Here is a 27,725-nt window from a genome sequence, read left to right on the forward strand (position 1 = left end):
CTCTTTCCAGGTGCCTTTGTATTTTCAAAGAACTGCTAATCAAGAACTATGTACAATATATGAATTTTGTGTTCTGATGAGTTCATATTTTATACCTATCCCTAAAAAACTTAAGAAACTTATTTTAAAAATACTTTAAACAAAATTCTAAACTCGGAACTTTCTTACACCTACAAAGGGTTTTATCACTGAAGTACTAAAACATTGAGAGAAATAAATGTAGATGAATTACTCCAAATTTCAAAAGGCATACATACTGCCACCAGAAATATATTTTGGGTTCATATGCAAAAAGAACTGTGAAGTTATACAGTTTTAAGTTCCAAATTAATAAAGTATTTTGATATTTCTCACAAAACTGTCATCTCCTTGAGAAAGTTCAACTTTAATGAGATAGATTAATAAAATTAGAAACATTCCTGTCAGACTCAATGCCGGAGTTTTATTTCAGTTTATAATTAATGCCACTAAAAGCTTGTTTTTTTTAATCACTTTTAAAATTTACTTGATGTTTTATAGCACTTTTTAAAGTCCATTACTTCTACAAAAACAACTTTAGTCTTAGAGATTTATACTTATGCTTCAAATATTCTCCATAATAGCCTGAATGACACAAAGAAAATATTAAAGTAATTTTATGTCCTTGAAAATTATACAAACTTGACCTAGAATAAAAAAACAACCCACTAGGACTGCAAAGAGTAAGGTAAATTTAAGAAAATAAAAATGCAAATATGCATTTTAGCAGACTCTTGAATTTATTAACCTAAAAGGTTTAATTTCCATTTTCCTGCATCAGCTTTATTTATAAAATGTCGTGCCCTATAAATACGCTGTTATTTTCTATAGTCAAGCACCCTCTTAACAAATCTTCTCATTAATATGTAAATTTAAAGTCAATCGGTCTTCTCCCTGACAGTCCCATGAATTCCTAGTGCTCTGTATAATCGGCTTTGACTTGGCATCCACTATTTATCATCAAAGATGTCAGTTAGAAAAATTATAGAAAATGCACTGCAATTGATATGACTGAAATCTACTTTGTCAACACTTAATTGTTCCTCAATTCATACATTTACATATAAACAGCCTAAATACTGATCTATAATGATGCAAATAAACTAAATTAAAAACCTCTTTTGCCTCTGAAGAAGCCTATTTGTATATGATGTGTTCATCTGAGAACTTACTGACAAATGCATGTACATCAGCTCATCTCAAAAAATATTTCCACTAATTTTTAATTCCTCAAAAAAGAATTGTGCTACCTTTCAAGCCCATAAACACAATTCTTTTAAACACTGTTTTAAAGAATTCAATGAGAAGTATTACCTCTATTTGTGAAAAGCAAATTTAATTATGGTTGTTAGCTAATTGCGATCTGAGTATTATGGATTGGGGACTTCAATATTAGCTTTGACTGGAACATAATAAGAAAACACATAGAAACTTATTAAAGTAAACAAAAGGATATTCTTAAGCAGTTCTTTACTTCATGGTATGCTTTTTACATGAGAAGTGAAAAATGAGAGCAGATATAAATCCCAAATACTTCTCAGTTCCTTCCAGGTATGACCAATCATTGCTTTATAATTCAGTTTGCCAACTTTTAAAGTTAAAATCACCATATGGAGTCCTAAAAAGTTGGAAGCAACTTAAAGTCTAGACCAAAAAGTCTTCAAGTCTAAAAGTGGCTGGCCTGCTCACTCAAAAGTTTCTCTATAAAACGGAACTGTAATTAGGCACAGAAAGTCTGAGATGGGTTAAGTGAAAGAGTGAGCATAAACATGGTCTAAATCAGTGGTTCTCAACCTGTGGGTCGTGACCATCGGAAAACACATATGGCATATCAGATATTTACATTACGATTCATAACAGTAGCAAAATTACAGTTATGAAGTAGCAACAAAAATAATATTATGGTTGGGCATCACCACATGAGGAACTGTATTAAAGGGTCGAAGCATTAGGAAGGTTGAGAACCACTGGAAATGATGATAATCCATTTGAACTTTATTTTTGTATGATGTATTTGTACTAAAAATCTAACATCTTTGACAATCAATACACACATCAATACACACATGTATTGATTTCAGAGAGAAAGGGAGAGGGAGAGATAAAAACATCAATGATGGGAGAGAATCATCAATCCATTGCCTCCTTGCATGCTCCACACTGGGGATAGAGCCAGCAACCGAGGGTATGTGCCCTGACCGGGAATCGAACCTTGACCTCCTGGTTCATAGTCTGACACTCAACTACTGAATCACAATGGTTGGGCAACAATCCCTTACTTTTAATGATACCATAAAGGATGACCTTTCAAATCTTTTCCACTGGTAATAAACAAAACATATGTGTATCCAAAGAGATACAAGCCTGTTATCTTGATTATTTGTGGGTGAACTGGTATCATTTTAAATTAATAAAGTGAAATGTGTTATCTAAAGTAAAATTTATAACCACTAGAACAAATGAAGTTAAATGGTTGCTAGTAATTGGCTCTAAAGGGTCTACCAAGATGTTATGAAAAGGATGCCACTTATTTCACAATGTTCTTGAATTGCTTCTATGTTTTTAAGAATATATACAATTATAGTTAGCTAAACCTTTTCTATTTTACTGGGGGTTTTTCTTTTCTTTTAGCCCAGGAATCTTTCTAAAGGAAATTATATGCAAGCTGCATTTGAAAGGCAGGCAAAGGCGAAGCCTGCTTGGTTTGGAACAGTAGAGACTCTAGAGCACCACCCCCTTGGTTGGTCCAGTGGCAGTACCACATCATCCTAGGGCAGAAGAGCACACCTGAAAACTACTGAATTAGTCCATTAACCACATAATTTAGAATAAAGCCTAGGTCAGATTGCAAATAAGTGGCAAAGATAAGAAATTATTTAGCCCAATTCCAGTGTACCAGGACAATAACCAGAGTTTCATCTCATGTTTGTAATAATACTAGTAACTAAGGTTCACAGAATTAACATGTAAAAATAAAGAATGCATATAGTACCAATTTCTTAAATTATCTGTCAAAAGAATAAATATGTAGTATAAAAGTTAACTTCTTTGTTTGGCAAATAGCTTCAAACATGAATTTTATCTAAAATGAAATTAAATTAAAGAAACATAAATAAATAGACAAACTACAAAGACATATTTTTAGGAGATATGGTAAAGAATGTATATATTTTAACTCCAATTTTTACATAGTGACAAAGCAAAGGACCATTTGCATAAAGCTACTAAAAGTAATTTGATGCTTACAGGAAAGTACAATAAAAAGTTTTATTAAATAGTGATAGTGGCTAGGTAAGAAAATTACCTATAAAACAGGGAAAAAAATCTGAATAGCAATATGGAAAAGTGCTGGCTGAAATTAAACAACTAGCTATTAGCAACAAAAATCTCTTGTCAAAGTCACCATTTACATTAAAGGGCCAAGACATTTACAGCATGGACATGTTGCTTAATCCAGCTCAAATGCCATCAAAAGTTTACTTTGCTAAATGATAAATAAAATTAACTTTATAAAACAAATGCACAGATGGTTAGTAAAACTGCATCAATTTAAGAGCCCTATGTGACATGACTTTTATATAAAGATAATTCAAAATATACTTCAATTTTTAAGCAGAATAAGCTAAAGTTTTATACATTATGCCATTAAATATATATCATGTAATGACAAAACAATGACCAATTATCCCTGCATTTATATCGGTTTCCTGCTTTCTAAAAGAACATGAGAAAAACAAGATCTCCTTAAATACACAGATTTCTATAACTTACTATTCTTAATTTTCATACACATTATTAAAGTGCATCCATTTTCTTAGTATATATTGTAAGTGGAAGATTACTCTACACTTACCTCTTTCCAAGGACTGACAAACTGAGTACGAGCATATCGAGTCAGCATGTGGATTATGACAACCTGTCCCCACTCTTCCACATCAACTAGTAAATTACATAGCTTGCGGTAATTCTTGTGAATCAAGTCTATTCTATCTGGGCATACTTCTTCAAAAGCCATCACAACACTGCCAGCTACCAGCTGGAATAGAAAGAAATAGTAACTCATTAAAAAAAAAAAAAAGATTTCCCACCGTCAAAGATTCTACTCAAGCATTACAAAGGCGCAATCAGTATTATGACAATCAATGTTTAAAATATTCAGTCACTCAATAATAAATTATTACACATGTTTAAATAACAAATTTTAAAGTGTCACTCCCTAAAAGAATAATTTTAAGAGTTGTAACATGTCTACAAAACTAATAATTTTCTGAAATATTAGTATTAGAAATTGGGGTAATTTTTTATTTCATGAGGTTAAACTTCTACAAATTGTTCACATATGGATTAAATACAATCATGCACATGTTTTCATTTTTAAAGCTAACCTAAATTATAATCTAAAGATTCACTATTTAGTACATGACAATATTCAGAAAAAGAATCAAGACAATAACCATGACCTCATATCAGTTTACAATGAGAATGACAATAATTTCACAATGAATGTATCTTAAAATGTGAATGAGAAACTCATAAATGTTTTTCAAACAAGAGCACTTTCATATCTTACACATTTTAATCCACCTGTTTTACCAATATAGTTTACTTACAAAGAAAACGCAGGCTAAAATTTTAGTACAGTTTTATCACTTATGTGCTTAAATTGAAATAATGTATTACCAACAAAAGGCAGCTTTCTCTGATACCAATTAATGAACCATAAATGCTGTTTTTGGAATTCTTATGCTTTTGCAAAGTGATGTAATCAAGATTTCTTTGGTATAAAAATACAAGCTGAGCAAAATATATGATACACAAATACTTCTATACATGTACCACTGATATATGTGTGTGTGTGTGTGTGTGTGTGTGTGTGTGTGTGTATATACGGTTAGCCAACAATTTAAAACAACTTGAAAAAATAAATTAATATCATATTCTTTCTGAACACTAGGGATCTTCATTTTACTGTCTAAAATTTCCCCAATGACTTACAATACACAATTAAGTAGAAATATAACTTACTGAAGTAATATACTGAAACGGTACTTTTTGAAAAATATTAGATACAATGATATTCATATTTTTAATGTTTGTCCCTCTACTTGGCTGACATTTAGTTTATTAATATGCAACCAACAATACAATTGAAAGAAAACAGCTCAGAATATAGACTTGCTATTATGCTAAACAAGTTTCCAGTCCTGTGGGGATTTTATGAATTACCAATCAGTATAAACGTGAAGCTGCATTTATTGACTCCAGCCCTGCCCATGTACTGGCGCCTGCTGGTCTCAGCATGTATGCACCTCAATTGAAAAAACAAAGAATTGACTATTTGTGTGAACTATATAAAACTGTATTACACTTATAATTTTCTATTTGCTATTGATATGGAAAGGAAGTTAAGTTTACATTTTGTTTTCAACTTTACATTTTGATGTCTTTTTCATAAATTGCTCTTTAAAAATTATATTCTGTGATAATAGTATTTCAAAAGGACAGAATATTTTAAAATCTCTTAAAGCAAATAAGTTTATAGCATCAAACTATAGAATGACTTAGTAATTGTGAAATATATCTATATTTATATATGTTTCATACATAGGCATATATGTATCAATTGGTAAAAGGTGTTCAAGTACAAAAATAAATAATACCACTTAGAATAAAATAATCCATGGAATTGAAATAATAATTCAACAAAGTTTAAATTGAAGAACTGTGTAAAATCAATTTATTTTGCCTAAGCCTAGAGGTTTTTTGTTTTGTTTTTTCAAATTGTTTGGTAGATACCAAATAACTAAAAGAAAAATCAGCTACCAAGATATTAAATTAATAGGTATTAAATCTATTAAACCAAGAGCTATAGATACAAAATAATTCTTAAGTACTAACAAAGAAGATGAAAAATGAAAGAAAATAATTCCTTAAGTACAAATAAAGTTTAAGGAAACAGATAAATAATTAGGAAGGATGTAAAAAAAATACCTTTGCAAAATAAAACTGGCTATCTTAGATATTTCATTGTATAGTTTTAACAAACTTACCCTACGTTAAAACACTGCCAGAAGAATTGATAATTAGGGTCTGTTAAATGTTCAATACTCTATAAAACTCCCAGAATTAAAATAAAATGATCTACTCAGATTTTAAAACCAAAAATATTAGTTTCCCAAAAAAAGACAGTTACTTTCTATCCTACTGTGTCAATAGTAGCTGTTTATATAAGGAGAAGAATAAATCACTCCAACAAAACTAGCAATGAGCTCATCAAATTCAAATGCAGTTTTCCATTTATGTATTTTTTATATTAAAGCAATAAACATGGTTCATTTATCTTCCCTTGGTTGCCACGTTTTTCTGTGCTGTTGCTATGAACTTCAGCCATTAGCTGTGCTCCAAGGTAAACTACATGAACCATCAACAAAAGTGACACCCCATCTATGGAGTTCATATTTTCTCCAGATTATCTATGCTAGTTGACAAGCTGGTAATGAAAAAAATCACACTAAGCAAATGGTTCCACTAATAACAATAAATTTTCTATAAAATTATGAAGGGTACAAAACGTTTCCTTGCATCTATTTTGTCATGAATTCTAATTAACGTTGCAAAAACCTGAGAGTGCTGGGTCATCACAAGAAGTGCATCAAGGTTTGATTGATAATATGGTATAAGCTGGCCAATGCTGCCAAGATTTTCTTCTCTTAAATTAATGGCCATCCAACCTGCCCTAATCATACAGCCCAAATGATATTCCCCTTCTTATTTCAATTTTCTTGAGGCATGGAAAATGGGAAAGATCCGTCATTTATCTTCTAATAGCTGGATAATAGATCTATCACAACAAAACATCTGCACAAACTCAGAGGTGTGGGGGGTTTTTTTGCCCACAACAGTGAGACTTTTACTGACACTAAATCAATAACTTAGAAAATGGTATCTTATCCTCACAGCTTAGTAATGAACTAACAATATACTCATTAAACATCATTTTGTAGCTAAATTAAGTAGTGGAAACTTTCTCATGATAAAAATAAACAACTCAGTTTTTCAGTAGCCATGGATCAAATTTATTTTCCTAAGTAACTCTCTTTTCTATTAGAAAGTTAAATGCCATCAAAAGAATTTCTTTAAAATTAACCTAAAAGGAAAAACAAATAAGTAACAGCCTGCTTTTGAGGTATACTCAATAAGAGACACTGTCTGCTGCTTTGCTTAACTTGCTCAACAATTATGGATTTCTGCATTAAAAAAGTGTTACAAATTTAAAAAATGAATTTATAACTGAAAATCAGGAAAGATTTATAGTAAAGAAGTGTTCAGGATATTTTAAATAGAGAAAATAGGATGAAAATGGTAACTGTAGGAATATAAAATAAAGAAATTATATAAAGAAAACTTGTAACGATTGATTGGGGAATATAGATAAAATATTCCCTTTTAATTTCATTGACTATAGTTATGAGGTTTCTAGTATAGTTTTTAAAAATTTAAAGATTATTCAAACAACAGTTAGGTAAGTAACACTAACATGTTCTTCCAGTTATATTACCATAACTATATTCCTAAACCCAAAGTGATTTATTTTTAGGAAAGAATTAGTCATATGACAAATATTGGTCTTTCTCTAGTAAAAGGGAAGAGCCAATCTATTATATTTTAATATGTATATATTCCACCTTTCCTTAAAGTGAGAATTATAGAACTAGTTCTTTTTGAGACTTATCTCAATTGTAAGAAAATCTTCTTAGGCTAAAATAAGCAACAGCCCGGCTGACGTGGCTCAGTGGTTGAGTGTTGACCTCTGAACCAGGAGGTTACAGTTCAATTCCCAGTCAAGGCACATGCCTAGGTTGCAGGCTCAACCCCCCAGTGGGGGGGCATGCAGGAGGCAGCTGATCAATGATTCTCTTTCATCACAGATGTTTCTCTCTCTCTCTCCCTCTCCCTTCCTCTGAAATCAACAAAAAATATATATTTTTAAAAAATCAACAGAGGTTAAATGAAGAAAACTTTTTAAATATATTAACACTCTTCAAGTTTATACTTACCAGCAGCAACAGCAATGTCATCATAATAATGATCCCAAGAAGCTCTGCTGATAACGAAGACATTCTTTTTCACAATGTGGAAATAAATTGGACCTTTCTCATTTAATCGGGAAATTTTTAAACAAACATGGTTTAGAATTCTTACTGATTTTTTTAAAAATCCTCACCCAAGAATATTTTTTCCACTGATTTCCAGAGAGAGTGGAAGGGAGAGAAGAGGGGGAGAAAGAGAGAGAGAGAGAGAAACATTAATAACCGGGGCCAGGGATCAAACCCACAACCTAGGTACATGCCCTTGACCGAAATCAAACCCTAGAGAGAGAGAGAGAGAGAAAGAAGCATCGATGCATCGATTAGTTGCCTCCTCCATGCATCCCTACTGGGGTTGGTGGACCTGCAACCCAGGTAAAATGCCCTGGGCTGGGAATCAGGCCCACAACCCTATGATCTGTGGGCTGATGTCTAACCACTGAACAAAACCAGCCAGGGCAGAATTCTTATTGATTTTAAATGTCAATGCTGACATTATTAATTTGGGGGAAAGAAGAAATATAGCTGTCTTCCTTCAATGAAGTATTACATGCAACAAGCAAAAGTAGTAACAAAGATAAGATCCATAAATATCTGTATAGATCTCAGAGTATTTTCATTCTATCTATAAGAGATTATAATCATACAAAGGAAAAAAATCAGAAGACATTCTCAAAACTAATTTAAATACTACTAAAACCTGGGTAGATCTGAATTTTCCATTCCAAATCCAGAAAAACTAAAGATGTAAACCTATGTCCTAAGTATAATTAAATCTCAGAGAAGCTCCAAACTTCAAATTTCATGTAAATAGAAAAGTCAATATCAAAGAGTTATCTTTCATGCTTATGTCAAAAAACTTCACAGAGACCTATGTCAGTCTGATAAAATTGCCCAGAAGAAAGCAGACAGGAGTTGGTGGTAGGTATAATGGCAACAGCAGAAAGAGAACCCTAAGTGTGAAAATACTGCAAATGATTCCTGGTGAATCAATGCAGATTATGAGGAAGGATGCTTTACAGAGTCGAGGAAAAGGAGCACCTTAGGAACTGTAAGGTGACAGAAGAAAAAAAAGAGGAAAAAATTCAGGCTCTTAGAAGTAAAAAATAATAATAATCAAAATAATCTTAGGACATATATCCCTTTCTATGGATGCCCTTCCCATAAAAAAGCAAAAACAAAACAAAAAAAGCCACCTAATTTTTTAAAAAAACATCCTTTGCTATTCCACTATTCTGACAGAGAGTGCTCTTATACTAGGAATTTTGCAAAGTTCCTCAAACTCATATCACCAACCCTGTTTAAAAAAAAAAAAGTAAAGATGCAAGTAATCTGTAAGTACTAAAAACAGAAAATCAAAACAATTCAACTGATGAAAATTACCCACAAAATAATCAATGATGAAGCAAAAGAAAACTAACACAACACTCCAAATGAATAAGCACTCTCAAAGCAGCATTTGCAGAATGGAAAAATTACATGAAACAGAAATTCAAAAACAGAGAACAGAAATGAACAAGAGACATCAGAAATAAAGCCAGAGTTGATGGAAAACAGGTAAGAAACAGAAAAAAATCAGACATGATGATTAAATTGCAAAGTGCCCAACATTAAGAAATGTGGCTCACACTATCCACAGTATATTTAGTTATTAGCTCTGTTCCAGAATGCAGAGCAAGTGTTGTTTCAGAATTGCTAATGTACCTCTGTGGGGAGTAGTAAGATGGAGACAACTGAGTTAAGCAGTGGTTTAGAGCTGCATTTTACCTTGGTCTTACTTTTATGCTATTATAAATTGAAATTGCTTTATCGCTATATAATTGAACTTGCTACATTGGCATATAAGAAAGCTATTGATTTTCTGTATGGTAATTCTATAACCTGCTTCTTTATGAACTCTTTTTTTGTTTGATTTAGTTTTGTTCTTCATTCTTCATGGTTTATTCTAGAAAATGAATATCATCTGCAAAGAGAAGTTGTTGTACTTCCTTTTTTCTAATTCCTATGACTAATTTTTCTTGTATAATTAGATTGGCTTATACCTTTAGTACAATTTTTTTTAAAATATATTTTATTGATTTTTTACAGAGAGGAAGGGAGAGAGATAGAGAGTTAGAAACATCAATGAGAGAGAAACATCGATCAGCTGCCTCCTGCACACTCCCCACTGGGGATGTGCCCGCAACCCAGGTATATGCCCTTGACCGGAATCGAACCTGGGACCTTTCAGTCCGCAAGCCGACGCTCTATCCACTGAGCCAAGTCGTAGACTTTAAAACAAGTACAATTTTTAATAGTAGTGGAGAAGGTGGATATCCTTGCCTTGTGTCAATCTTAAGGAAATGCCTATAATATGTCTGCATTAAGTAACATGCTGACCCTGAGGATTTTCTGTTATCTTTGAAATAAATTTATTTATTAAGCAAAACTATACATGTTTATCTCTTACATTATACCAAATATTATAGAAGAAATACATTGCAGATTCCTGCTACATCACAGGTTAAAAGAAATTTGCTGGATGACCTAGGAATAAAACCTCCATGTATAATCTCATGTATAATACAATATTTTAAAAAATATATGTTGAAAACCTCATTAAAGGAATTAAAATGTTCAACAGAACATAATCACTTAATATAAAAACAAAGCAGTAAAGAAGGAATGAAGAACCAAAAACAAGTAAAATAGCTTTAAATTCAACTATATCAATAATAACATTAAATGTGAATGGATTAAGTAATCTAAGCAAAAAGCACATATTCAAAACTGAATTAAAAAACAAAATCCAACTATATGCTGTCTACAGGAGATACACATTAAATTAAAAAATACCAACAGGTTGACAGTAAAAGCAAGAAAAAAGATGTATCATGTAAACAGCTACCATAAAAAAGCTGGAGTGGCTGTACTTATAAATAGACTTTAAAACAAAAAGTATTACTAGAGATAAATTGACATTTTATAATGACAAAAGAAAAAAACAATTATAAACATAGATGCACCAAACATCAGAGCACCTAAATATATGAAGTAGATACTGACAGAATTAAAAAAAGAAATAGATAGTTCTACAGTAATACCAGTAGACTTCAATACTCCAATTTCAATAATGGATAAAACTACCAGGCAGAAAATCAAAGAAACAGAAGACTTGAACAATACTATAAACTAATTAGGCCTAACAGACATAAAACACTTGAACATAAAACATTCCACCCAACAACAGAATACACATTCTTCTCAAGTGCAAATTGAATATTCTCCATGATAAATCATACACTACACCAGTAATGGCGAACCTATGACATGAATGTCAGAGGTGACACGCATGCTCATTTTTTGGTTGATTTTTCTCTGTTAAATGGCATTTAAATATATAAAATAAATATAAAATATAAATCTTTGTTTTACTATGGTTGCAAATATCAAAAAATTTCTATATGTGACACGGCACCAGAGTTAATTTAGGGTTTTTCAAAATGCTGACAGGCCGAACTCAAAAGGTTCGCCATCACTGCACTACACCAATCGACAATAGCTATAAGGGGCTAGTAGCTACTGTATTTGGATAGCTGCTGATATTATCCTAAAATGAGCTGGCAGACTTTTCCTCAATAGTAGAGCCATATAGGTGGGAGCAGAGGCCTCCATCAAAGAAACCATTTTATCAGCTCCTCCAGAGGTCTGCTCACAGAATCCATGGTTCATCACTATTCCTAGATTTCATTATCACTACACACAGAGAATAGGAGTGAAAAAGAAAGAAGGCAGGATTATGTACATTCCTAAAACATGACTCATATTAGCCAGTAAGATCATTCTTACCAGTTAATAAAAATCTTGTACATATGAAATGTTCAGTTATTTTTTAAAAAATTCTAATACTGAAACACACTTTTCTAATTTTTCAATATCTCTAATACTTTTTAAAACTTTATTTTAAAATAATTATTTGTTCCCAGGTGATTCAGCCTTTAAAAACTCTAATAAATCATTGCTTGAAATAAAAACTTTGGCACTAAAAGCAGTCAACAATTTAGCCACAGATTAAAGAAAACATTTTTTATCAACTTGCTCTTCTTCAGATTCTAATGAAGAAACATGTAACAAATGAAAATTAAGTTTTTTTAAAATCTTAATTGTTAAAAGTATTACATATATCTCCTTTTCCCTCCATTGACCCCTTCTAGCCCACCCCAGGCCTTCACCACCGTATTGTTAAAAAAATAATTTTAAATGCAATCCTTCCCTTTATATGGATACTTTTATTCTTCAAAGATTGTAATGTTTACTTTTATACCATTCAAAAATCAATAAGAATAATTACATCAAATATACAACAGTAAAATGATACTCTGTAAGTAAAATATAATTGTACTCAAACATAAGAATATATTACTTACTGTGCTTTTATCCTTCAAAAGTTTTTCAATAACTTCAATTAACATTTCCTTCTGCTCTGGATCAAGGCTAAACCATAAAGAGAAAAGAACATACATTAAAATTTTTCCTTTAATTCTAACTTTATATGAAGCTACCCATTTCAAAAATATTTGAAGAGGGAGGGGAAAGCGAGAATTATGTAAAGATAAGAAGAATTAAAAAATGAATTTAATGTAAAATGGGATGCTTTTTCTTCCAAATGTGACCTATTCTTTCTCTCTAAAGTTGCTCATATTAATTAAACTCAGATACCAATACCATTAAGAAAGTATTTAAAGAACAAGTTCGCCCTAGCTGGTTTGGCTCAGTGGATAGAGCATCAGTGTGCAGACTGAAGGGTCCCAAGGTTCGAGTCCGGCCAAGGGCACATGCCTGGGTTGCAGGCTCGATCCCCAGTAGGATGCTTGCAGGAGGCAACCGATCAATGATTCTCTCTCATCATTGATGTTTCTCTCTCTCCCTTTCCCTTCCTCTCTGAAATCAATGAAGAAATCTATTTTTTTAAAAAAGAACAAGTTCCCTTCATTAAAAAAAATTAGAAAACATTAACAAAGTAATTACAAATAGATAAACCACAAATTATTTTTGTAACTAAAGGGGAAAATAACAGGATAGCAATCATTTTCTATTATTGATACATAATTGTCAAGACAAATATACAGAATTTCCAAATAAGTATTTTGTAGCATTCTAGTTCACTGATGGAAACATATACTATAAAACCTGCCATCTAAAACCAAAAAATATAAGCAAAAGTTTACATATGTACAGAATTAAGAAATGCATCTTAATAGCAGCTCTAATCACTAAAACGTTGACAATATAATTTCTTCCTAGCATGGAATTCTATTGTTGTTCATTCACCGAGAAGCTAAAAATAGATATACAAAGATAAATAAGCAGAAGTTAGCCTGGCCAGGGTAGCTCAGTGGTTGAACATCGACCTATGAACCAGAGGTAAAGGTTCAATTGCCAGTCAGGGCACATGCCCCGGTTGCAGGCTCCATCTCCAGTGTGGGGTGTGCAGGAGGCGGCTGGTCAATTATTCTCTCTGATCATTGATGTTTCTATCTCTCTCCCCCTCTCCCTGCCTCTCTAAAATCAACAAACCCTGGCCAGGGTAGTTCAGTGTTTGAACATCGACCTATGAACCAGAGGTAAAGGTTCAATTGCCAGTCAGGGCACATGCCCCGGTTGCAGGCTCCATCTCCAGTGTGGGGTGTGCAGGAGGCGGCTGGTCAATTATTCTCTCTGATCATTGATGTTTCTATCTCTCTCTCCCTCTCCCTGCCTCTCTAAAATCAACAAAAATATATTCCTTTTAAAAAGAGAAAAAAATAAGCCGAAGTTAGTAAAGACAGTGCCAAATATAAACACACTATATAACAGAGATATGTGTAAGGGATTATGTGGATAAAGAGGAAGGGCACCAATGGAGACAGGAGGGTTGTGGAGGGTTTCTTAAGGAAGTGATATCTCAGAAGAAGCTTAAACAATTGACTTTAGAGCTGGAGTAAGGAGGAAATTTTCCAGGTAGAGACTGAAGGAGGAAAAAGAGATGGTGATGAGATAAAAACATTTTATGTAGAGGACTAACAGGCAGTAGTGAGCTAGTAGACTGTAAATTCAAGGGAAGAAGAGTAAGAGTTGAAGGGGAGAGAGAAAATGGAGCCCAGTGATAAACTTTTAAACCATCACAGTGAGTTTCAATCTTATTCTGCAAGTTTATAAACAAGATAATGAGTGAGAAGCATGATATAACTTTGACAATTAACCTAAGAAAATGAGTTTTTATTTTTTAATATTTATTTTTATATGTTTATTATTATTATAATTATCTGAACATTCAAACCTTTTAATTCTTTCAAATTTCAGCGCCAGTTTCCCTTCTCCAAGAAGTCTTTCCCAATTAATGCCATTTCATTATGAAACCCCATATGATAATCTCTGAGCCCTATCCTATTACAGGTATTGTTAGTGTACCTTTGTGTGTGTGTGTGTGTGTGTGTATGTGTATGTGTGTGTATATATATATATATATCTCATTTCTCAATACCATATTCAATTATAGACTGCCTTTAATTATTTGGCATATGTTTGATTTTTTTCTCAAGTATATGATAATACATCTTCTACTTTTTTCATACATTTTATACATATTTCACAACATCAAGAACCAAAATAATATTAACAAAAGGTTGTGGAATTAATGGTAACAGAAAATAATACCAAATTATTGCAGATAGTATTATTTTTACTTAAGCAATATGTTTACCACAGCGATCAAGAAATGTATGGTATTTTAATAAGTATCATAGAAATATGGTATGGGGCTATATTAAAAAAATTATTTACTAAAATAGCTCTGGGAAAGAATCAGACAAGGAAGGAAACTGCAGGACCAAAGATGAAGAAAGGGAAACAAAGTGAGTTGAGAAGATTACATACTTATGATTCCTACCCTACAATAAACTGAAAATAATAATATGTGTATGTGTACATGAGAGGTAGATCATATAAATGAGAATTCAAATTCTGATTATTTTTAAGTTATAAAATCTATAGATCTATGTTACAGGCCTTAATAGGCTCACAAGTAAAAACCTGTGTAGGGTTTCTATAACCTAAACAAGATGTCTAAAGAATTTTTGTGGTGGGAAAAACATAGTCACTCTTTTAACTCTTTCAAATGATTACTTAGTATAAGAACAGAGTTACAAGAGCTAAAAAAAAAATAAGCCTCCACAGATTATATAGCATTCCATATAATATTAGAAATCGTTGGCATTAACAAGGCACCTACCTGTACAATTTTTGTATTGCATGGGCTGCATTCTTCCTAACATATGGTGATAAGTCAGCAGAAGCTTCCTTAATAGCGAGCATCATAATAGGTACAATAATTGGCACTCTAATACTTGACAGAACTCTCAAAGCACTTGCACGAATTAGCTGATTTGGGTCCTAAAAATTATGCAAAAATATTCATCAAAATTTCAAGTTTACAATATTTCAAAGACATCTTTATGACACAGTTAATAGATGCTTATAGGGTGCAATGTAAAAATAGCAGGGGGAAAGCTACTTAATTTACAATAAATAATCAGTATATGGAAATTGGTAAAAAGAGGATTAATAAATGTTTATCTGAATAATGTTTTAATAAGAAAAGTAATGGTTATAATTCTTTTGATCATTTATTACTAAACATACTAGGTTTTGAGTTTCATAATAATAAAATGGTACAGGTCATAAATTTTAACTTTAAAAAGTCATGTTCCCTCTTTGTACACTTTCAACTAGTTAGTATAATGATGAAGAGTTCTCTGATGTATGATAATGATTATACTAAACACAAACTGAAACATACAGGGCATGGTCCAGTTGGTTATATAAATTATTTTCTAAGGGTATTGAATAGGCACTGTGAGAGGCCTTTTAACTCTTTCAAAACACTACTGCGCCATTTAGTGAATTATTGCTCCACTCCTTTAAATAACACATCTTCAACTGTGCAGAAACCTTGTAGCTATTTGCCTGCTCACTCTATTATTTACCTTCAGAGCTCGCTGAAAAGTACTTATGGACAGGAGTGCCAGATCCTGCTGTTCTTCAGCATATCGAACCAGGTAAACATATACTAACTTCTTGATCTGTTAAAAAAAAAAAAATCATTTAATCCTAGCCAGAGTGAAAATTAAAAATTCAGTATTTTCTATACCAAAATCCATTCTTAATTTTCTTGAAGTAAATAACTGAGCCTGGTCATAGCTTAGATTATAAAATAAAGATGAATATTAGGTGGGTTAAAAGTAGGTTTATAGTTTCACACAGAAAATAATACAATAATTAATAAATAGTAATACAAGAATTACATTTTCGTGTACTCACAACTTTAAACCTACTTTTGCCACACCCTATATATATCGGCCTGCGATAATGAATGGTAACAGAAAAAGCTTGTGAAATAGGAATTTTAATAATCCAACCTATAATAATAACATCCTATCAAGGTGTTCTTCCTCTCAAGGGGAAAAAAACATCCCTGAGCAAAACTTAAAAGAATATTCAAATATTAACTGAACTACAAAAATAGTTTCAAAATGAGGGATACAAATAATACAAAGATCTTGGGTTCCGCCCACTAATCATATGGTATGGTACATTATGTTTCCTCACCTGTCATAAAGTGCTGAAGCTCCAAATCTATTTCTATGGTAATATTCACATTCTAATATATGTTACATAATATCTTCAGCTCAGTAAAAATAACATGTGACAAAAATGCCAAAGGATGGAAGTGTGTTCAGAAAAATGTTTTTAAAGGCAATTTAATTAATTTATAACAAAACTATGATAAACAGAAAAATTAAATGAAAATTAGAATTTGAGTTGAAATCCATCAATTGCCTCCTTCTGGCACTGCTCATAGCCTGTATCTCCCTTTCAAATATCTTCAGATACCACTGCCTGATTAATTTCCCTATCTATCAGTATAGTGCATACCTAAAAGTTTATGGAATGTTCAGAGAGCATGGGAAATGAATGAAAGTCGTTAAAAATAGCTGAAATTGATGCTGAAAAGGAAAATCAGTGCTACACTGGGCCACATTTTATATCATACTAACTAATCTGGATTACTTTAAAGACAACTGCACGGCCTCCCTATCTTCCCACTCCAATTTCCCTTGACACAGCCTAGTTTTTGAGTTCCATTACCATCCTTTTGCTCCCTCTGAACCACTCCAATTTGTCTATATTTCTTCCAGTATGACATTCTAAACTACAAGTGAAGGTTAAGAATAAACTAGTTAAGACTTTGTTCCAGATGAGGTGCTTCCAGTGATACAACTAATTCTTAATTATGACAACACACCTTTTCCAAACGTTCTACTGACTAAATTAAGCCATACTTGAAAACTGTCCTGGTGAGGTTTTTTTCTTTTAAAGGAAGGGAAAGATCTTACATTTACCTATAGAAATGTTCAACAACTTAAATTCAACCCGTCACAGCATCCTAAGATAATTTTTAGACCTTAATTTGTAATCTGACCTATTTTTCTGCTCTTTAAAATTTTATTAGCATAAGTGAAAACTTAATGAGCATACTTTCTACATCATTATTAATAAAACTTGCTAAATGAACAAACTTTTGCAAGTCAACCAATCTATTACAGCTCTTGCTTCTAAGCATTAGCCAATCAAAAACAAACTCACTCCTAAAAATAACCACACCTCTGAATGCCAATCAATCAATGGCAGTCTCACCCAGGTGATCTCACATCTACATATGTTATTAACCCACTTAGGCCCCTGAAAGACTATGAACCTTTTTATTTTTTTATGAACCCTTTAAATAATCCCTTAGAACAAATGATCTTACACAAAAATACAAATGGGTTCCAAAATTATGTGTATAGAAGTATATAAGATGGCAACCAAATGATCCAAAATATACCCAATGTTTTAGATTGTTTAAAATGAAAATGTTTTAAAAATTCTTAAATTACAGTTTAAGAAGCATTCATTTAATTGTCTGAGGTATAGACAATTTTCTCCCCAGCCAGATTTTAAAGTTCCTAAGATTACAACAGTGTCAAAAAGCAATTAACATTTGTAGGCTGACTAATTTATATATAGCAATTTCAATACACAAGACGTATTTACGTAAGACTGTTTCTCAAATCAGCTTTGGAATGAACACGAGGTTACTTAGCACAGAAATCATTCCTTACTTATCTCTATATTTCCAGTACCTATCAATGTACCTTTCACAATGCCTGGCATATAGTAAGAGCTCAATAATTATCAGCTGATGAAACATCACAGTCCAATGGTAGACTGAAAAAAATTAAGACATTTCCCATTAGATTGCTACATCTAGGGTCTAACTTACCACCAATGGTTATAATTCATATCTTTTCAGATGTCTAGGAGGACACCAACATACTGTGAAGAAATGATAGGTATTATAAAGATTGCCTCTAAAGCCTTTAACTTGTAGGGTTTGAAAAAATTAATCACTTAAATACTAGTATTCTTTCTCCTAACTAAGTATATTCAGACTTCAGTCTACAGTTTTCTGGAAGGTTTTAAAAGAATGGGTTAGAGTCCACCTATTCCCTCATCCTCTTGTGATTTCTTAGTTTACACCTTTATTTACCAAATAACTGGTATAGCCAACTTTTAAAGGTGAATTATAAACTCCAGAATATATCCAGAGGTTTATATTGGCAACACTGAAACATTCAGGACCACAGCTGAGCTAGTAGGTATTGCTATAATTATCCACTATTACAGAAGGATTCTGTGACTGTTACAGCAAAAAGCATAACAATATTAAATCACAGAAGGTTGCAAAACACTAAATTTGTTCTAGTTCTGTTATAAGAATCAATCAATATTGACCACAAGAGGCCTATGCACTGACTGGCTGCAGGTGTGCAGAGAAAACCAACTTTCCCTGAAACCATTCTGTGACCAGAAATGGGAGTACTTAAAGCTCCGTGACTACACCGTTTTCTGATCAGTTACTTTCATTCAATGTTACAACACTCCTTGCTGTAAAGCTAATCATAGCAGAGCCCCAGTAGGCTGGAAGAACACAGGCAGATCTGTTTAATTAGTTTATCAATACTAGTACATCAAACTTCATGAGTTATTGACTAAACCTTTGATTATTTTTGTACTATAACCACCGATTGCTTACTAGGTCACTTTTGGCATCATTTAACATCAAATGGCAGATGACGTATAGCTCAACTGTGTGTCTAAGGCAGCAGGTACTTATAAAAATGAATTTTGCCCTTGATAGCAATAAAACATCAATCCTCTTAAGAAGTTTAAGTCAGTTTCCACACAACATTAGAGGATTAAGCATGTTTCAAAAATAACCAAGTATTTCAATAACAAAAGAAATTCAAACAAATAGACTAGTAATTATGCTTATAGTGACATTTTGTTGCTTTAAATACAGTTCCTCATGTTGTGACCCAACCATAAAATTATTTTCGTTGCTACTTCATAATTGTAATGTTGCTACTGTTATGAATCATAATGTAAATATCTGATATACAGGATGGTCTTAGGCAACCCCTGTGAAAGGGTCGTTCGACCGCCAAAGGGGTCGCGACCCACAGGTTGAGAACCGCTGAACTATTATAACTATCTGAAAAGTACAAACAACTTTGAATAAACAATAACTAGAACAGAATTTTCTGTTTACAACAAGAAGACTACAAGTTCAAGGAGAACTAGTTTATTGACTACAGATTTCTAAGGAAGGATGTGGTCATTTCTACCCACATTTAAAACAAAAAATTTATACCAATGCCAGATACCTCCCAAAGGACAGCTAATACTAGATATTAATTAGAGATCGAACTAAGGTGTAAAAAGGAGGAAGGAATCATCAAACAGAAAGGATGGCTCTAAAAGGGGAATGGTCTAAGATTGGTTCTGAAGCCAACTTACTTAGCTTTAGACTCTTAATGTTCCACATACGAGTTGTGAGACCTTGGTCAGATAATTTAACCTCTGCTACCTTGTCTCATGGACTGGAGAATGTTAACAACTTTATGCAAATAAACTAACAACCTAGATGAAATGAATAAATTTCTTGAATGACAAATTACCAACACAGATCCAAGAAGAAATAGAAATTTGAAATAGTCCTGTGTTGGAAGTCCACAAGACTATCTTAAGGCTTGATGGATCGCTAGAAGAACTCCAAGGGCTCAGAAAGTTGTTATACTCAGGGTTACAGTTTATTAGAGCAAAAGTAAAATCAGCCAAAGGAAATAGCACATGGGATAAAAGTTCAAGTTTCCAAGATCTCTTCTGCTAGTGGAGTTCACCTAAGACCTGCTTAATTCCTTCAGCAACGAAGTATAAAAAACATGTACAGCCCTAACCGGTTTGGTTCAGTGGATGGAGCGTCGGCCTGCGGACTCAAGGATCCTGGGTTCGATTCTGGTCAAGGGCATGTACCTTGGTTGCGGGCACATCCCCAGCGGGAAGTGTGCAGGAGGCAGCTGATCGATGTTTCTCTCACATCAATGTTTCTAGCTCTCTATACCTCTCCCTTCCTCTCTGTAAAAAATCAATAAAATATATTTTTTAAAAAAAACATGTATAAAGAGCTGACCACCAGCAGAGCTTTGTAAGACAGACTGTCCAGGCTTTTTTTAGGGATCATATAGGTGTTGTATGTCTAACCCACATACACGATCATCAGTATCTATGGCATTAGTAACTAAGGCTCCTGAGCATAGAAAGAAAGCAAATTTTCACCATAAATCACATGTTTAGTGTAAATGATTGGACAAACTGGTATACCATGGCTCAAGACCCCAGTCTTGTAAAATATTCTTATCAGACAGAACAGTCCAAGAGCTCAGAAATAAGGACATACAGATAGATCAATGAAACAGAAAAAGTTCAAAAATATACTCACAGATAGGTCAATGAAATAGAAAAAAGTTCAAAAATATAATCAAGGATTTTTCACAAAAATGGAAAGGTAATTCAATGGGGAAAAGATACCGTGTTCTTAATAATTGATACCAGAATAACTCAGTATCTGGGGGCCCGGGGGCAGGGCGGGGGGTTGGGGGTATCTCAAATCTTAACCTCCCACCACAGAAAGTCTGCTTACAATTTGGGCCTGACTGGTATCTGGGAATTTCAATTTTAGAGGTATTTCCTCATTCCCTAACTAATAAGTGTGGTATACACATAAACAATATGGTTTGCGCTAATATCTGCTCTCTTTCTGGGAGTCTGGAATTTTGGTATATGCTAAGCAGTTAATGCTTACATGAACAACCCTCACTGAAAGACTTGGGCACTAAGTCTCTAATGAGCTTTCCTAGTAGACAATACTTCACACATTTTATTACAACTGATGCTGAAAGAACCGATTGTCAGTGGGAAAATCACTAGAAAAGGGTTCTTGGAAGTTTGCATCTGGTTTCCTCTAGACTTCGTCCTATGCATCTCTTTTGGTACCACCTTTTGTTATGTATCTTTCTTTAATCAATCAAAACTATGAGTGCGACTACATCCTGATTCCTATGAATCTTCCCAATGAATCATCAAATCTGTGGGGCGTCTTAGAAACCCCACCATGACATGAATCATAGATCTAAATGTCATAGAGGAAACTATTAAACTTTTATTTTTATTTTTTAATATATATTTTTATTGATTGCAGAGAGGAAGGGAGAGGGAGAGAGAGACAGAAGCATCAATGAAGAGAGAGAATCAGATTGGCTGCCTCCTGCACACCCCCTAATGGGGAACAACCTTGAAAACCAGGCATGTGCCCTTGACCAAAATCAAACCCAGAACCCTTCAGGCCAACGCTCTATCCACTGAGCCAAACCAGCTAGGGCAAAACTATTAAACTTTTAGAAAAAACTAGGAGGAATCTTTGTGAGATTCAGTTAGGCAAAAATTTCTTAAACAGGTCACAAAATGGCCTGAATTATCACTGAAAAAAATCAATAAAATGGACTTCATCAAAATCAAATGATTTTTAAAAAACCTAGTTATGTGTCCTGACCGGAAATCGAACCTGCCACCTTTTGGTGCTCGGGATGATGCGCCAACCAACTGAGCCCCCAGAAGGGTGAACAAATATTTTAGAAAAGAAGATATATGACTGACTATTAAGATCATGAAAATATGCTGAGCATCACTAAATATCCAGAAAGCTGCAATTAAAAGCACAATGAAGTTACCATAAAGTCTACCAAGATCAAGTGTTGGAATGGATGCAGACTAACTGGAGCTCTTCATATATTGCTGGTTGGAATGCATACAGCCACTGCACTATTTTCTAAAAATTAAACATATACTTCCCAGACAATGTAACAAACCTATTCCCAGATATTTACACAAGTAAAGTTAGAATATATATCCACACAGAGCATTTAATTCAATCCAATTATGTTTCAACTGATAAATGTTAAAACTGTGAGATACCCAGATTACAGCAAAAAGAAACAAAATGGGAATACACAAAACAGCATAGCTTAATCAGTTTCCTAAGTAAAATAAGTCAAACACAAGATTCCATACTGTATAATTCGATATATTAAGAAATTCTAGAACAGCAAAATTATAGTGACAAAAAAAACAGGTAACACCATACACAAAAATGAACTCAAAATGGATTGCAGTCCTTTATATAAAAGCATTTAAAATTATTTGGAAAAAGACAAGTATAAATCTTCATGACCTTAACATCAGTTTCTTAGATATGATAACTAAAGCTTAAGCAAACAAAGAAAAACTAGATAAACTGAAATTCATAAAAATTAAAAATTGCTTCAAAGGACACCATTAAGGAAATGAAAAGATAACCCCTAGGATGATCCAGAAAATATTAAGTGGAAAACTCCAGAAATAGGCAATTTATAAGTTTTAAATTGTAAGCCACTCTGAGTAGTGTAATGAAATCTCATGCCAACCCACTCAGTCCCACCCAGGATGTGAAATCATCCCTTTATCCAGCTTATGCACACTGCAGTCACAGCGAGTTATCAGACTAACTGTTGAAGTATCAACAACAGTGCTTATGTTCAAGTAATCCTTATTTCACTTAATAATGACCCCAAAGTCATTCACTTAACTTTTATTACAGTATATTGTTAAAGATGCTCTATTATATGTACTATTAGTTATTGCAGTTAATCTCCTACTGTGCCTAATTAAACTTTATCATAGGTATGTACGTATAGAAAAAAATACAGCATATATAGGATTTGGTGCTATCTGAGGTTTCAGGCATCCACAGGGGCAGGAAGGGGGGAGAGTAGTGTATAATATCACTTGAAAATAGATAGTGGTAACTTAAAGATGTATATTGTACTTAGTGGCAAACTGTAATAAGTTAAAGATGTACACTGTATACCCAAGACTAAACACCTACTGAATACATACACAAAACAAAGACTGAAAATACTTATAAACACCTACTGAATACATAAATAATACAACTTTAAGGATATTAATAATACTTGATTATAAGGGGAAAAAAACTTCCTATATCCTTAATTTCTACCTGTTATACTCCATTTATGTCCACCTAAAACATCTGCCCCAATGAAACCAGGTCGTTGAAAATATTCTTCAGTGGAGACTGTTCTTTCTCCTAAACTTCCCAGACTCAAAAGGAGGACCAGGCATACTCCTTGATGCTCACAGTTGCTAACAATGCACAAATAGGAAGCATGTGTGCTGGCATTTTGAATTTTATGCAGATATCACTACTTCCTACTGAGTAAACATACCTTCCTCAGAATCAGCAAAAATCTAGTGATACTTAAATATCTTATGGTGCATTTTAAGTGAAAGCATATTATTCTTTTCCTAAAAAGAAAATCATGAAAATTATGAACCAAAACAGTACCTCAATATTTTTACTGGCCACATTCTTCACAACAGCAGGAAACAGTTCAGATGCATTTTTCCCTTTTGCAATCATCTGAAGAATAAAAGTGGAATATGAGGGCTGAAACTTCTCTTAAAGTATTCATTTGAAAACAAAATGTAAATTCCCCATTAAATATTTTAAAAGACTGACTCTGAACATAAGCTATGGAATTAACAAGTTGAACTCCTTCTGCGTCATTTTATTCCAACTATCTTGCAGCAAAGAACAAAGAACAACCAATTGCTCGTGTGACAATGTAAATATTTTGAACAAAATAATTATTTTCCCCTTGGTTTTATTTCATAGGTTCACCGACTCCTCCAACCATTACTTTTCAAAGTTCCCTTCACCAAGTCCTCTTTCTCTGCCAACCAAAGTTACATGCACTACACTCTCTGTAACTGCTAAGAAAGATTTCATTCACCCTCATAACTCTAATCTCTATGGGGGTCATTTCCACAAACTCAAGCTCTAACTCTGAGTCCTAGTTCTACTTCTCTAATTAGATATCATTAGATGTCTCTCTGATCCCAAACTTGCTATGTCTAAAACCAAACTCATTTCTCATGATAAAATGGTACTCTGCTAGAATTTCCTATTTCTACCACTTTTCCTCAAAACTGTAATACCAAACATTATGTCAAAAAACTATACCAAACATATCAAACAATTATGCCAAAAAACACAGAATTATCTTGTTCTCTTATAACTAGGACCTATTGTGATTTTTATCAAAGAAAACTGATCTACTTACTCACTACCAGAACATTCTCTGGCTCCTCTATGCCTAAGCTCATATCATGCCCCCAACCCAATGCTTTTTACTTTTCTGAGTTCTAACCTTCTATCCCAGGTAGCAAATTCTCAGAAGACCTTTCTAAAACACAGCTTTAAAACACTCTACCACATACACACACACAAAAAAAAACACTCTAACACAGCTAGTCTTTTCGTATTCTATTTGCTGACCTATGATGTTATTTGAGTATTTTATAAAATCGACTGAGTATTACAGAATATTCACAAAATACTGCAGGTACAACATCTTTACTAGTATATGATTTTTAAACCTCTCTCAATTTCCTCATCTGTAAAATAAGGAGTGACTGAATGTTCTCTAGGACCCCATCAGTTATTCGATGATTACTTCAAGTCAGAGATCCTGTCCTATTATATCCTGTTCTAAGGCTTCGTCGACTTTATTCTATAGTGTGCTATTCAAAAGGATGTTAATACCTGCGAGAAGAAAAAATACCATATAGTCAAATTCATTCAATAAATAGTTGCTGAGAGGATACTACATGCCAGGGATTATTCTAGGCCTTAGGGATACAACCAAGACAATAGGAAGTCCTTATCCATTGAAGCTTACCTTCTATTGGGGGTGAGGGACACTAAACAAATATGTGAAATGGTAAAAGAGAGCACTATATGGTATGTGCCCTGATTTAGGAATCAAACTGGCAACCTTTCAGTACACAGGACGATGCTCAACCAACTGAGTTTTATATATTTGGAGTTTCAAAACAACTCACCTTTTAACAGAACATACTGATACCCATGATCATCTCTCATAAATGAAATTTGGAGTTTGATATATTAAAAGACAATTTCAAACTCTCATATGGTGGCAGTGGTGTTATCACCTTATTACAATAGCTTATTTGTGCAATTATACAAATTTATTACATTATGACCTCATCATATAAAGATGTGTAGAAAATAAAATCAGCAATGGTGGTGATAAAAAGTATAATGGCAATGAGAAATACAAGTTTTGTGAATTTAATTCCATTGAACCGAAATCAGAACTATTTAGCATTAGATAGTCACTAAATTGAGCCAGTTTTTTTTCACTCTAAATGGAAAAAAAATCAAACAAAAAGACAGCAAGTGCAATACAAATTGCAAAAATATTTTATTAATATTTTATATATAATTAGGAATTGTATTATATCTATTTAGCTCCACTAACATTAGCCAATTGTTTAAATTTTGCATTACGAGTGAAAACTGGGCAATTCTCTTAATGTTTATTAATAATCATTAGAAGATCTATATTACTAAACTAGAGGCCCAGTGCACGAAATTTGTGTGTGTGTGGGGGGGAGTTCCTCAGCCTGGCCTGCACTCTCTTGCAGTCCAGGAGCTCTCGGGGCATGTCCGACTGACAGCTTAGGCCCGGTCCCTGCTAAGCTGGCAGTAGGACATCCTTAGCGCTGCTGCGGAGGTGGGAGAGGCTCCTGCCACCACTGTGCTCAATGGCCGTGAGCCTGGCTCGGGGCTTCTGGCTGAGCTGCGCTACCCCTGTGGGAGCACACTAACACGAGGGGCAGGTCCTTAATTGAGCATCTGCCCCCTGGTGGTCAGTGCGTATCATAGCAACTGATTGCTCTGCTGTTCAGTCCATTTGCATATTAGTCTTTTATTATATAGGATTGAATAAAACATTTATTTTGGAGTTAATAAAATATAAAACACAGAAGAAAGCATGTTCACAATTTTTGGGTCATGAAATGACACCCCCCAAAAAACCAAAAAATCCATTAGCTAATTAGTATCCCTCTTTGTAGGAAGTCAAAATATTGTATAAAATCTACTTGTGTGGAAAATGATTAGTTCTCTTTATCTCATATGAGAAAGATCTTGATATAAAGAGGTAGGGAAATCAACACAGAAAAGATAAAATTAGAACTCAAATTTCTGAATTTCAACACTTCAATATTTCTTCCAAAACATTTTAGACAGGTAATGCTTACTTGTTTATTTATTTATTTATTTATTTTAAATTTCTTTATTGATTACAGGTAAGTCTAAGTTAATACTGAAAAGCAAATGGCATGTTCAATTTGATATTCATCATACTATTATATACATATACATATGTATTTAATACAATTAGTACATCATTTTCCAAAAATTAAAATGATCTATTTTACCTACCCCAACAATCCGTTTCATAGCATCCAATTTAGCAGAATCTTTGTTGCTCTCCAACATTTGCTTTAGATCTTCATTCCTATATACATATTTAAAAAATCCATATTTAGATTTTTACATAACATAGCTATTACAATATATCATTTTCATAAGAATTAGAAATATGATGGGCAATGTTAAGTTAGGGCATTCTTATTTATAATTAGACTAGAGGCCTGGTGCACAAAAATTTGTGCACTCAGGGGAAGGGGGGGTCCCTCAGACCGGCCTGTGCCCTCTTGCAGTCTGGGACCCCTCGGGAGACAACGACCTGCTGGCTTAGGCAGAGCCAATGAGGAGGTTATGGCTCTACCCCGTCACATACAGAGCCGCAGGGCGATCAGAAGTTGGGGAGCTCCCCCGTATCAGGCACAGAGCAGGGCTGATCAGGAGGTTGGGGCGCCTTCCCCTGTCACGAACAGAGCAGTGCAGATAGGGAGGTTGTGGCCCCACCCCCTGTCACACACACAGTCACAGGGGGATTAGGGGGTTTGGGCGCTGCCCCCTGTCACGCTGATCCCGGTGCCGGGAGACCTCTCGGCTCCGCTGATCCCGGTGCTGGGAGGCATGTTACCCTTTTACTATATAGGATAGAGGCCTGGTGCACTGGTGGGGCCCGGCTGGTTTGCCCTGAAGGGTGTCCTGGATCAGGGTGGAAGTCCCCACTGGGGTGCCTGGCCAGCCTGGGTGAGGGGCTGAGGGCTGTTTTCAGGCTGCCCACACCTCCTTCAGGGTGGAGGTCCCCACTGGGGCGC

General features: G+C 33.8%; 1 protein-coding gene across 1 annotated transcript in view; it reads right to left on the reverse strand.

Annotated features, from left to right (window-relative positions):
* Positions 1-27,725, reverse strand: part of AP3B1 (adaptor related protein complex 3 beta 1 subunit) — a 191,594-nt gene that overhangs the window by 140,283 nt on the left and 23,586 nt on the right. The window contains exons 2-7 of the mRNA XM_015571572.1: positions 26,935-27,010; positions 23,968-24,042; positions 16,109-16,204; positions 15,355-15,515; positions 12,512-12,578; positions 3,872-4,054 (exon numbers count right to left, since the gene is read on the reverse strand). Of these exons, the coding sequence (XP_015427058.1) occupies positions 3,872-4,054; positions 12,512-12,578; positions 15,355-15,515; positions 16,109-16,204; positions 23,968-24,042; positions 26,935-27,010 (658 nt within the window). The remainder of the gene's footprint in view (positions 1-3,871; positions 4,055-12,511; positions 12,579-15,354; positions 15,516-16,108; positions 16,205-23,967; positions 24,043-26,934; positions 27,011-27,725) is intronic.

Source organism: Myotis davidii, unplaced genomic scaffold, assembly GCF_000327345.1.
Source record: "Myotis davidii unplaced genomic scaffold, ASM32734v1 scaffold44, whole genome shotgun sequence".
In the NCBI taxonomy this organism is placed as follows: Eukaryota; Metazoa; Chordata; class Mammalia; order Chiroptera; family Vespertilionidae; genus Myotis; species Myotis davidii.